Source organism: Garra rufa, chromosome 10, assembly GCF_049309525.1.
Source record: "Garra rufa chromosome 10, GarRuf1.0, whole genome shotgun sequence".
In the NCBI taxonomy this organism is placed as follows: Eukaryota; Metazoa; Chordata; class Actinopteri; order Cypriniformes; family Cyprinidae; genus Garra; species Garra rufa.
This window is the reverse complement of record NC_133370.1, coordinates 8,511,436-8,525,823: the sequence shown is the minus strand read 5'-3', so window position 1 is coordinate 8,525,823 and position 14,388 is coordinate 8,511,436. Positions and strand designations below refer to the sequence as shown.

The 14,388-nt window shown below is 37.1% G+C and overlaps 1 protein-coding gene across 1 annotated transcript in view; it reads right to left on the bottom strand.

The window, feature by feature from the left end:
* The window catches only part of LOC141343900 (uncharacterized), a 41,672-nt gene that overhangs the window by 10,415 nt on the left and 16,869 nt on the right, over window positions 1–14,388 (bottom strand). Inside the window, 3 exon segments of the mRNA XM_073848566.1 lie at window positions 6,202–6,255; window positions 10,039–10,083; window positions 12,622–12,675. Coding sequence (XP_073704667.1) covers window positions 6,202–6,255; window positions 10,039–10,083; window positions 12,622–12,675 — 153 coding nt within the window.

Here is a 14,388-nt window from a genome sequence, read left to right as displayed (position 1 = left end):
GAAACCTGACAACATTCCATCCACTAGCTCTTTAGGAGTGGAGGTCTCAAAATAACCCTCCAGTGAGGGGAGACCTGGCTACACTCACGCTTGAAAGTACTGAAAGCGGAGCTTCTGGAGAATGGAGGCTTCATAAAAGACTCTCTGAAAGAGAGGAAACCTGACAACATTCCATCCACTAGCTCTTAGGAGTGGAGGTCTCAAATAACCCTGCCGTGAGGGGAGACCTGGCTACACTCACGCCTAGAAGTACTGGAGGCGGAGCCTCTGGAGAACGGAGGCTTCACAGAAGACTCTCTAAAAGGAGAGGAAACCTGACAACGTTCAGTCCACCAGCTCTTAGGAGTGGAGGTCTCACTAGCCCTTCAGTGAGGGGAGACCCGGCTACACTCACGCCCGGAGGAAAAAGCCTATACTCGACACTGGGGGTATTCAGTGAGGCTGCATAGCCTATGCAACCCGAACTACCCGAGTGGAGCTTCTGCTCAGAGGGAATCTACAGAGTGGAGGTCTCATGACCTAACTACACTTGACACTGACGACGGCCTGTGAGGCTGAATAGCCTGTGCAGCAGGCCTGTCTAAGTGGAGATTTCCCGAGGAGTGGAGGCTTCGCCGAAAGGAAGCCTGGCAACACTCTGTGAGTGAGGCTGGCAATGTTCTGGGAGCAGCAGAAGGACTCTAAGAGTGGAGGTCCCAAGACCTACTACACTTCAACACTGCAGGCGTTCATCGAAGCTGAACAGCCTAAACGACAGTACTGCCTGAGTGGAGTCTGGAGAGTGGAGGCTTTCTAAAGAGGGAGCCTAACACACCTCCGTGCTTAGCAAGGAAGAACTCTGAGAGTGGAGGTCTCATGACCTAGCTACACTCTAGCCTTGAAGGTCATCCGTGAGGCTGACTAGCCTGTGCGACAGAAATACCTTCATTTTGGAGCTCTTCTGGAGAGTGAGGCCTGAGGAGGCCCGACACTCAATCCTGCTAGCAGCGCTATCTGGATTGGAGCTGGAAAACTAAAAGGTTTTTGAGAAAAACCAGCTCAGAGAGTGGACACGGAGGAACCCTGCGTGGTCCAAGGGAGAAAGGAACCTGCCTTTACGGGAGGGACCTTACCATGAGTATGGATTTTAGTGAAGTGCCTGAATAGTGCACTTACCACTCACGTGGATTTCAGAGAATGCTCAAAGACTTGCGTGAGCAAACACCACAAATGTGGTTTTGAGTAGGTGTCCTAAGCATAGCGAGGATCACCAGATTTGCAGTCTCTAGGCGATAGCGGAGCCTGAAAGCGGAGCTTCTGGAGAGGGGAGGCTTCAGCAGAAAGACTCTCTAAGCGAGAGGAGGCCTACGACGCTCTCCCTAGGAAACTCTTCAGAGTGGAGGCCTCAGGTAAAGCGCTCTAGGCGAGGGGAGGCCTGACTACACTCGACGCTCAAGAAAAGGCAGATACTCACAGTCAGAGCCAATAATGAAAAATCTCATTTATCATCTAGCTCTGTGTAGTGGAGGCTCCGAGACTACATCTCCAAGGAGAGAAGCCTACAACACTAGTTTTTGGTGAGTGGAAGACTGCACTCCCCCAAAAAATAGTCAGCGAGGCACTCATGGGCCTGCCAGCTGCTATAACTGTGAGAGTGAAGGTCTCAGTACTGTTGGCTGTGACAGAGGGAGACCTATTACACTGTGCTATCACTTAGACACCTGTATTAACCCGGGTGATAGCAGAACCCGGAAGCGGAGCTTTCAGTGAGGGAGGCTTTAAGCTCTCGAACATAACAAGCCTGACGACTATCAACTGAGGAAGCTCTATCGAGTGGAGGCCTTGGAATACACGCCCTCTCATAGAAGGGAGGCCTACTTTGTTTTACACTCAACGCTTGTAGTGACAGGTCCACGGAAAGAGTTCACAAGCTGCCTTAACCTTGTGTTCTCCCGGCCTGTATTTCTGGGAAGTGGAGGCTTAACAGAAACACCTCACGTAGAGGGAGCCTAGCAACACTCGACCCAGTAAAAAGCTCTCATGAATGGAGGTCTAAAAATGACCTGCCACATTCAGCGCTAAGAAGTATTATCTTTATATGTCTCTCTTCACAGAGGACTTCGCAGAGAGGAGGCCTCCTAGGCCTGCTACACTCAATTCTACTTCAAAGCGGGGCTTTTTAAAGAGAGCGGAGGCTCCAGTAAAACACCTCTCTCTCAGAGAGGGAGCCTTGACAACGCTCTATTCACCCTAGCACACAAACTCCCTGGAGTGGAGGTCTCACATATGTGTATATGAAAATACACAGAGAAGGTACCTGACCACACTCATGCAAAAAGAGTATTACTCTTAGCAGGGTTTGAGTGAGCGGAGGCTTCGGCAGAGCGATACTCCGCCTGAAGCAGCTTGACAACGCTCAAGAGGGTTATTCTCGTATGTATATGTATGTTGGATCATGTCTATACCAAGCTCACTCTAGCGGAGGTTTCAAAACCTGACAACGCTTAACCCACGAGGGGGTTTCTACGAGTGGAGGTCTCTACACACTGTTTTCTTTTATAAAACGAGGGGAGACCTGGCTACACTCGGCACTTGGTGGCAGTAGAACTCGAGAGGAGCTCGAAACTGCAATAGTAAACACCCAAGCGGAGCTGGTAGACAAAAGAAAACATACACATACACGCTTGAATATTTTATTAAAGTGTCTTTACTGTTCACATACCGGGCCAACAGATGGAGCCTAGGTCTCATCGTTGGCCCAGCCCCGGAGTCAAGGGGTTAAAGGAAGGGGCAGGTAGCCCCAAACTGGCGACCTGGCCTCGTCTCTGGCCCTTGGGCCAGGACGGGCCTGGTTTCCCCCCGGTGTTTAGGTGGAGGCGTGGACCGGCAAGGGATGCAAACCCCCGGGGCTCGGTCCAGATCTTTCAGCAGATCAGCCTGGTGCGCCTCTGCAACACTGCCATCGTGTGCAGAGGAGCACCGGCCACTGCCGCATATGTGCCTTTGGAGCCTTCAGGGTCGATGTCCCTCGCTCTGAGAGATAGTTCGCAACCGTCAGCGAGAGACATCGTCACATATCCGCGCCCGTGCATTCCCTCGACATCAGCATGATTCACATGCCGATGCCTGTGAATGCGGGCTGAATATGGCCTGTCCCATTCCCTCTCGATCTCTTAAGCAGATCAGGAAGGAATGGGAGGCTCACAGGAGTTGGCTTTGTCATGGCCCGGAAGAAGCCGCTCGTCTAGTCTGCCGAGAGCGGCCTCTTCCCTCGCGGGCTTCCACTGCAGATACAAGTGGGCAGCCGCGCGGTCCATAACAGACATCAACTCTTCATATGCGGGGCAGAGAGGCTGCATGGGCTCAAATGAGCTCATATTTGTTCCATTTCAACCTCCTGCTCGCCCTGGCTTGAAGCCAAAAGAGCACTCGCTGCAGAACCGGAGGATGTGAGAGACAACACATCATCCGCTAGCAGCGCATTCTCGTCTCCGGCTGACGTGCGCGAGCGATTAAACGCTCTCTCAAACTCGTCAGCCAGCTCCACCCGTGAGCCCCGCAATCTCAGCCGCCGAGCAGCCTCAGCTGTGGCGGGACCGGAGCAGCGTGGGGCAGATGGATGGCCCGATTCCCTCGAGAAAAGGGCCAGACGAGAACGGAGTTTCTTCAAAGTGAAACTCTCACAATGAACGCGCTCCGCTCTTCTAGAGCCGAGCGCGCGTGCTCTTACACCTAAACACACCAAACAAAAGGTCGTGTGCGTCATCAAGTGTCAGATTTCTCTGACACGGATCCGCACACTTCCTAAACAGTTTTCTTTCTCTAGGCATCGCTGTACTCACTCGTTTAGAACAGAGGACTCTGAAGACAAAAAGATGGTGTTGTGCTCTCAGGCATCTGCTTTATACTAGCAGGCGCCTGTTGATGATGTCACAGGCTGGCGCCAGCCAGTGTCAAGTTCACTGTCGTTGTTCTATACATTTGTTTCAGAACCGGTCATGCTGAAGGCAGTTCCCATAGTGTCCTGAACCAGGACGCAGCGTAGAGTTCCCTCCGGAAGGGAACCCTAAATTTCAAACTGTTTGCTTCCACACGCCTCTAAGTAAGGTGTTTATATATATATATATATATATATATATATATATATATATATATATATATATACATACAGGGCTATATACAGGGCTCACAAAATTCCTTTGCCCTTCAGGCAGGTACTCTTCAGATTTTGGTAGCCCGAAAATTAATTTAACTAGCCCAAATAAAAAAAGACCTTTTTTTAATATAGAAAATCAGATAGGAGTCTAATCAAAAATGTTTTTAAAACACAAATATAAACAAATATCAAGGAAGTAATTTTATTTCATTATATTTATTTCATTTAGTGTATCTGCAGAATTTTTAAATATTAATTTAAAGCAATTCATAACCCTTTTTAAGATCTGCAAAAGTAAAATAACCAGTAATGGGATTGGACAATGTCAAGTAGAATATTAAGCCATAAAATGGCATGATTTAAAATTCAGATACAGTTTCACACAAAAACAAAATATGTTACACTATGGCATTTCATCCTTTATAACATTAAAAGGGATAAATTGAGTTTATAATTTATTATATTTATTTAAAACATAAATATTACTGTACTTGTTTAGATTTTTAGAAGGCACCTTAACTTTTTACATTTACAACTCTGTGTTTGCTCCATAAAAACATGGGTCGATAATTGCAATCATTTGACCATAAACAGCTGAAAAAAATGTATTGGAAATGAAAAATTCATTCTCTGTCACGAGGGGGCGCTTTAGGAGCGCCGAAATATTACGGATTCCATAGCAACAGCTGTATACAAAGCAGCATTAACGCAGTTTTATCAGACATGAAATGAAAATTCCAAAGACACGTTTCTGAGGACAGTAACGGAGGAACGCCATCAAATGTAGCGAAGTAAAAGTAAAGTTTTTTCACTATAAATGTACTTGAGTAAAAGTACATATCTTTAAATATACTCTAAAAGTATAGTTACCCCAAAAATTTACTCAAGTAAATGTAACGAAGTTACACCCACCTCTGTTGCTTCCAAATTAAAGTCGTAATATTTTGAGAATAAAGTCGAAATTATGAGAATATAGTCGTAATTACAAGAATAAAGTTGAAATATTTCGAGAATAAAGTTGAAATGTTCCAAGAATAAAGTTGAAATGTTTTGAGAATAAAGTTGAAATGTTTTGAGAATAAAGTTGAAATGTTTTTAGAATAAAGTTGAAATGTTTTGAAAATAAAGTTGAAATGTTTTGAGAATAAAGTTGAAATGTTTTTAGAATAAAGTTGAAATGTTTTGAGAATAAAGTCGAAATGTTTTGAGAATAAAGTCTAAATGTTTTGAGAATAAATTTGAAATGTTTTGAGAATAAAGTCGAAATGTTTTGAAAATAAAGTTGAAATGTTTTGAGAATAAAGTCGAAATGTTTCAAGAATAAAGTTAAAATGTTTTGAGAATAAAGTCAAAATTATAAGAATAAAGTCGAAATGTTTTGAGAATAAAGTTGAAATGTTTTGAGAATAAAGTTGAAATGTTTCGAGAATAAAGTTGAAATGTAGTGAGAATGAAGCTGAAATGTTTCGAGAATAAAGTTGAAATGTAGTGAGAATGAAGCTGAAATGTTTCGAGAATAAAGTTGAAATGTAGTGAGAATGAAGCTGAAATGTTTCGAGAATAAAGTTGAAATGTAGTGAGAATGAAGCTGAAACGTTTCGAGAATAAAGTTGAAATGTTTCAAGAATAAAGTTGAAATGTTTTGAGAATAAAGTTGAAATGTAGTGAGAATGAAGCTGAAATGTTTCGAGAATAAAGTTGAAATGTTTTGAGAATAAAGTCGAAATAAATTCTCATAATTTTGACTTTATCTTCTATTTTGTTTTTTAACGTGGTACTAAAATGCAGTCAAATTTTTATGTGTCCTTGCTGAACAAATAATTAATTTCTTTGGAAAAAAATATATTTCTTTACATTTCAGTTTTAATCACTTAAGAAATTATACCAAAAATTACAAATGGATGGTAAATATGCAATAAACTGCAATACAAAAAAAAACACTGTCATACTTTAATGTGGCCTTGCTGAACATTTCAGGTTTTTATCATGTAAAAAGTTATTCACAAACAATACAAATGGATGGCAAATATACAATAAACTACAAATAATTAGCTGGACTGACTTACTTTTTGACCTGGAGGACCTTCTATGCCAGGTGGGCCAACTGGGCCTGGGGGTCCCTAAAATTAAAGACAACACTGTAGTAAAACAAACATCAATAATTCAAGCCTAGTATGTATTATTTGCCATATCTTTTTCAATGATTACCATCAACACTTTGTGTATTTGTATTTCTTAGCCTATAGCAGTTTAATGTGCAAAGACAACAATAAGAAAGTCATTCATAAATAAATTTATTAGAACGTTTAAACACTGGTATGAATCAAACCATTCTGGTTTCACATGAGCCTGGTAACATTAGCCAATGATGTGGGATTGGGCCACACTTTAACTTTTAAAAAATAAATCATTTACAACTGCTGTTGGAAAGTATAGATTTTCACATTTTTTTGAAGAAAACCTGAGTGATGCCAGCCCATGCCAAACTTGCCACCACAGAGCTATGGTGTTCAGGGTGGTTGGCATGGTTTTGCTATGCGGTTGGTAAAAGTGTATGAGTAGGTTGCTATATGGTTGCTAGGACTTTTAAGGTGGTTGCTAGGTGGTTACAAAAAGTATGCCACCCACAAAGTCTGTAATAATCTGATATTCTGGTTTCCAGATACGGTTTGAGTATCTCCTTTAAAGTAAAGTTATGGATTGTTTTATTATCTTAAATGCATTTTAAGTTTTTAAACATTATTTTAAGTGTAATATCTTACAAAAACGTAGTAGCCACATGATTTTACAGATGAACAGATTGTGCACCTTGCCCAAAATTAGAGACCTTGATGAAGAACCTAAACAGCTACTGTTTGTAAAATTGCATTTTAGCACTGAGCCAATAAACGGCACTAAACAAAAACATAATTCTGTTGAAATGATGAGATACCTGCTGTCCTGTTGGTCCAGTAAAACCTGCTGGTCCTGGTATGCCTCGCTCACCCTGTCAAAATAATTTTGTTATAAAAAGGCACAAAAGCTCTGACAAAATCAATACTCTCAAAATTTCTACTGTCTAAAGTTTGAGGTGTTTTTAAAAATCTCTCCGAGGCTGCATTTATTTGATAAAAACATGCAGTAAAAACATAAATATTGTAAAATATGTAATAATGTAATTTATTCCTGCGATGAAAAGCCAAATTTTCAGCATCATTACTCCAGTCTTCAGTGTCACATGATCCTTCAGAAATGATTCTAATATATCGATTTACTGCTTAAAGGAGAAGTTCACTTCCAGAACAAAAATGTACAGATTTACAGAATTTACTCACCCTCTTGTCATTCAAGATGTTCAAATCTTTTTTTCTTCAGTCGTAAAGAAATTATGTTTTTTGAAGAAAAATTTCAGGAATGTTCTCCATATAGTGGACTTCTATGGTGCTCCGAGTTCGAACTTCCAAAATGCTCCAAACGATCCCAGCAATGGAAGAATGGGGTCATTGGGTCTTATCAAGCGAAATGAACGGTTATTCACTAATAAACTTTAAACACTCGTCTTGTGTAGCTCTGCGTGAACTCTGCACTCCAGTTAATGAAGGTTAGGGTATGTCGAAAAACTCCCATCTCAGTTTCTCCTCCAACTGCAAAAGCATCCTACATTACTGTTTTACCTTTTTTGTATAGTGTTTGTCCCTCCTTGTGCATTCACTTTGTAAACACTGGGTCAGTACTTCTGGAGCGATGTAGGTTTTGAAGTTGAAAGAGAAAATGACATGGGAGTTTTTCGATATACCCTAACTGTACTGACCCAGAATGCACAGAGTTCACGCAAAAAGCTAGACAAGACGAGCATTTGAGGTTAAAAAGTATCTAAATTGTAATTTTTTTTTAGATAATAACCGTTTTGGTAGATAAGACCCTTCTTCCTCAGCTGGGATCGTTTAGAGCCCTTTTAAGCTGCATTTGAACTGCATTTTGGAAGTTCAAACTCAAGGGCACCATTGAAGTCCACTATATGGAGAGAAGGGGTTGCACTGACTAATCGACTTTAATCGGCTTTAAGCTTGATGTCGACTAGTCGCTGGTCCTATAGAGGGTGCAACAGGATAAGAAGTCTTTAAAGTATGCTCTGTTTCAAAACAGCTAAAATGATAGATAAATGCATATTCCAGAAGACGTGTGATTATACCATCTTGATGCTTAAAACTGAGAAGAGAATGCACATTTTAACAGCTTATTGTAATTGCCATTCTAATCGAATGCACTGCTGTGTTGTAATGCACACACACAGGCTACAGACAGTAGTTTGTACATCACGTGCAGATTGCGCGCACACAAGTGCAAATTCAAAAGTGTGGTGCAGAAATGAATTGTCAACACTGTTCTATGATTTCTCTGTAATATAGCTTAGAAACCGAAAAGTTCTAGCATATATTTTTTAGTAATTAAAACCCACAGCTTTATTATTATTAGGCTAGTAGAGAGACGCTGCCAGGTTTATAATGAATTCACACATGCAATCGCTCTCTCACTTATGACTTTATATAAATGTAATCTTTACAGTGCTATTTTATTTGTATCTGACTTAGAAAGAGCAGAAATCTGTGAGAAATATAACGACCCAAAGACAAAAAACTGATAAAAGCAAAGTATTATAGGAGCAGTAGCCATGTAAGCAAATATGCCATAGCTGTGCACAAGGTGTTCGAGTCACAGCTCACAGTTAGGCGTATTTGTTCAATAATGATCATAAGCGACTAATCGACGTCGACTCGACTTTTATCACATAAATGTTACTTTAAAAAATCTGAAGTTGTTCAACCCCTAATGGAGAGAAATCCTGAAAAGTTTGCCTCAAAAAAGTTTCTATACGACTGAAGAAAGAAAGACATGAACATTAAATTTCTACTTCTTTGACTTTTTCTCTGGTTTCTATTGCTTCTGCCTCTTCGACTTTTTCCAACTTTGACTTCTATGGCTTCTGCCTCTTTGACTTCTTTTCCTTCGACTTTGTCTCAGATTTGTACTTCTTTGACTTTTTTTATGGTTAACTGTCTAGGTTTCTCTTCTATGGTTTCTATAGCTTCTGCCTCTTCGACTTTTTCCAACTTTGACTTCTGCCTCTTTGACTTCTTTTCCTTCGACTTTGTCTCAGATTTGTACTTCTTTGACTTTTTTTATGGTTACTGCCTAGGTTTCTCTTCTATGGTTTCTATAGCTTCTGCCTCTTCGAATTTTTCCAACTTTGACTTCTATGGCTTCTGCCTCTTTGACTTCTTTTCCTTCGACTTTGTCTCAGATTTGTACTTCTTTGACTTTTTTATGGTTAACTGTCTAGGTTTCTCTTCTATGGGTTCTATAGCTTCTGCCTCTTCGAATTTTTCCAACTTTGACTTCTATGGCTTCTGCCTCTTTGACTTCTTTTCCTTCGACTTTGTCTCAGATTTGTACTTCTTTGACTTTTTTTATGGTTAACTGTCTAGGTTTCTCTTCTATGGTTTCTATAGCTTCTGCCTCTTCGACTTTTTCCAACTTTGACTTCTATGGCTTCTGCCTCTTTGACTTCTTTTCCTTCGACTTTGTCTCAGATTTGTACTTCTTTGTCTTTTTTATGGTTACTGCCTAGATTTCTCTTCTATGGTTTCTGTGGCTTCTGCCTCATTGACTTTTTCCAGTTTTGAGTTCTATGACTTCTGCCTCTTTGACTTTGATTTTTTTTCCTTCGACTTTGTCTCAAATTTTACGTATTTGACTTTTTCTATGGTTTCTGCCTAGGTTTCTCTTTTATGGTTTCTATGTTATTAAAATTATCTGTAAATTTTTGTAACCATATCAGTAACATTCTCCTTTAAGAAACATATTATGTTAAATGTAATATTTAAATTAAATTGTTATATTTTATGATTAATCTTGGTTCTTACTTGAGGTCCAGCAGGGCCTATCTCTCCAGGAAGCCCCCGCATACCCTAAACAAAAACAAATGTACAAATTTGATATGACAACTGAAATACACATTTACAAAGGATCTACTCTCAAACACAGGCTTAACATGCTGGCAGGACCTTTTACTGCCACTATTGCCTGTTTACTCGCCCAGTGCTGCCTTTCTGTATCATTGCCAAGCCACACTGTAACCCATCCAATGTACTGGCAAGCATTAGAGCGGTTTACACAAGACTTTACGATGAAAGATAAAAGAAAGGCACAAATCACCACACCTACAACCATTCACAGCTGATACATCCCGCTTCCTGCACCAGATTTCAAGGATCTCATGATCTTGTAAATTTTTCTTTCAAATGAGCCAGTTTGATTGGCCATAAACAGGAAGCACAGCCCAAACAACTTGCGAAATGAATGAGTGTAAAAGTGTTCAATCAAACAGCAAATGTTTCTCTGCAAAGTTTCCACCCAGTGTGTGTGGCAACAGACATGAAAGAGATCGCAGAGATAGACAGACAGAAGGCAATGGAGACGTGTAGGAAACTCGCTGACCTCTAGTGAGTGCACTAGAGCATTTATTGACATTAAGGAATCGGTTACTAGAAATACCGCTGTCTCCACCTGCTCTGCGTGCACGGCTCGACCAAATAAAACGCTTCTGCAGGAAAGAACGAAAAATGAGGACATTCAGAGGTTCACCACAACCTCAAAAAAGAGGGAGGGGTATTAACTGTTATATTAATCACATGACACTAGACAGATGTCTGCCTAAAAGTTTCCATTGGGCTGCTCTCAGCATCTAGGCCTGCAAATGAGAAGAATCATCTGCTTGCCAAAAAGTTATGAATACATATATCAAACTAAGCCACGGATATCTAAATATTTACACTGAGGCCTAAACCACATCACTTCAAGTCATTAGCTGAAATAGAAATGAAAACTGACTTTTGCTGAAAGCATAAACAATCTAAAGTCACCTCAAATTAGCTTTGGATTGAAACCACCACTGAAACCAACACTCACCATGCTGAAATATATAGTTGCAAATGCTCAAATCTCAGGAAGGATGAGCAGAGTGCAAAGAAACTGTGTGGCAAGTTATGCTTGTCTTACAAAGCAGCTACTAATAAAAGAATGCAGCATCAGAAATTATGATCTCATTCTCTAGAATAACACCCTTGCAACCGCAAACATGAAGCTTTGCATATCATCAGCAGTTTATTTCATGCTTTTCCTGCCCATCTTATCTGCAAGATACAAGTTAAGATGAGAACAAAGACATTTTAAGTCGCAATTTCATGAATTCATTATGCTAATTAATTTAATTAATTCAGGAGATCATGCAAAGAATATTTTAAATATTTAAACCAAAAAAAAAACACAAAATCTAAAACAACAATCGAGTCCAAAAGGCAGAGTTATTCATTATGAATCATACTCCATGAGTGTGTAATAAAAAAAGAAAGAACATAACAATTAGGAATAATAATAAAACTTGTGTAAAACAAGTTATATAGGCCTCAGCATTAGTCTGTCTCAGTTTCGAAGGCATTTTGAAAGAAGGCCTTGTCTGTTGCATTACAGAAGCGTTTTCCTTCCTCATAATCGTAGTTGCAGTTTACATACACTCTTAAAAACAAAGGTTCTTTATTCTTCTATGAAGAACCTTGAACATCCATGGAACCTTTCAAATGCAGAAAAGGTTCTTTATAGTTGAAAAAGATTTTTTTAATGTTTTTTTAAAATGGTTCTTTTAAGAACTGTTCACTGTATGGGATCACCGCAAAAACAAGCCATTGGAGCCCTTATTTTTAGGAGTGTATGCGTGATTGGTGATGAAGCAGGACGACTTTAAAAAACATAAACAGAGCTGATGTTGAATATATACATGTATCATCTGCTGCTCTACATCTCAGTGATGTATTTTGGGATTAGTAAACACTGTGGTCTCATCATTTCCAAATCTAGAGTTAGCAGCGCAACCACAAATCTGCTGGACCCTCAGTTTAACATGTGACAGGGCCCCATCCACAAGAAGCATCACGCAATAATCTTTACATAGTGCCCTTTCACTATGACACAGTTGATCTCATCACGTAAATATGATTCAATGTGCCAACATCCTAAAATAACATTATACCTGTGTTAATGTGCTACACTCGTACAAATAAAGGTTCCAAAAGGGTGTTTTTGCAGTGATGCCATCGAAGAACCATTTTTGGTTCCCCAAAGAACCTTTTAGTGAACAATTCTTAAAAGAACCATTTTGAAGAACATTTCAAAAATCTAAAGACCCTTTTTTGCATTTGAAAAGTTCAATGGATGTTCAAGGATCTTCATGAAACCATCAATGCCAATAAAGAACCTTTATTTTTAAGAGTGTATTTAAAATGATAGAAGACCAGATCAGAAGGTCTAAAGTGAGCCAACCTATAAACTAGATATTTAAGTTTGAAATAAGTGATTTTATGTAAATAAAAATCACATGGAAATGACTAAAACTGTGTTAAAAAAGAATAAAGGATATATATACCAAAAACAATAAGGACGCATAAACTTACAGGCATTCCTGGTTGTCCATCTGATCCTGCCACAGCAACGTCTCCTTTCTCTCCCTAAATAAAAAAATAAAGTGGTCAGATGCTGTTAAAATCATATATTGCATCTCAAAATCAAAAGAAGAAAATAAGAAAATTAAGGACCATAATATACATTGTGAAATGATTGTGTTCATGACAATTTAATGACATTTATGTCCCAATTGGCATTATTGTAATGAAATGATACAATAATTTTGTAAAAAAAAAAAAAAAAAAAAAAACTAAATACAAATGTATTTATTTATTTAAAAAATTAATTGGTGGTGTATATATATATATATATATATATATATGTGACCCTGGACCACAAAATCAGTCTTAAGTCGCTGGGGTATATTTGTAGTAATAGACAAATATACACTGTATGGGTCAAATTTATAGATTTTTCTTTTATGCCAAAAATCATTAGGAAATTAAGTAAAGATCATGTTCCATGAACATTTTTTGTAAAATTCCTACTATAAATATATCAAAATGTAATTTTTGATTAGTAATATGCATTGTTAAGAACTTAATTTGGACAACTTTAAAGGTGATTTTCTCAGTATTTTGATTTTTTTTGCACCCTCAGATTCCAGATTTTCAAATATTGTCCTATCCTAACAAACCATACCTCAATAGAAAGCTTTTTTATTGAGCTTTCATATGTTGTATACACCTCAGTTTTGTCAAATTTAACCTTATGACTGGTTTTTTCGGTCCAGGGTCACATATATATTTTCCTCTTTTGTTTTTCTTTTGGATATGTTAAAGAAAAGTAAGGAACATAAAATACATTGTGACATTATTTCATAATTTAAAAAAAAATAATAATAATAATATATATATATAAAAATTAATATTTTTATTTAGCAAGGATGCTTTAAATTAAACAAAACCCTGTTCTTCTGAACTTTCTATTCATCAAAGAAACCTGAAAAAATTCTACTCAGCTGTTTTCAACATAATAATAATAATAATAATAATAATAATAATAATAATAATAATAATAATAAATGGTTTTAAGGAGAAAATCAAAATATTAGAATGATTTCTGAAGGATCGTGTGACTGAAGTAATGATGCTAAAAATTCAACTTTGAAATCACAGGAATAAATTACATTTTAAAATATATTCAAATAGAAAACAGTTATTTTAAATATTAAAAATATTTTAAAATTGTACTGTTTTTGCTGTATATTGGATCAAATAACATTACATTAAAAATCTTACTGTTCAAAAACTATTGACTGATAGTGTCTATATATATATAATATATATATTATATATATATATATATATATATATATATATATATATATATATATATATATATATATATATATATATATATATATATATATATATATATATATATATATATATATATATATATATATATATATATATATATATATATATATATATATATATATATATATATATATATATATATATATATATATATATATATATAAATATATATATATATATATATATTATATATATATATATATATATATATATATATATATATATATATATATATATATATATATTATATATATATATATATATATATATATATATATATATATATATATATATATATTATATATATATATATATAATATATATATATATATATATATATATATATATATATATATATATATATATATATATTATATATATATATATATATATATATATATATATATATATATATATATATATATATATATATAT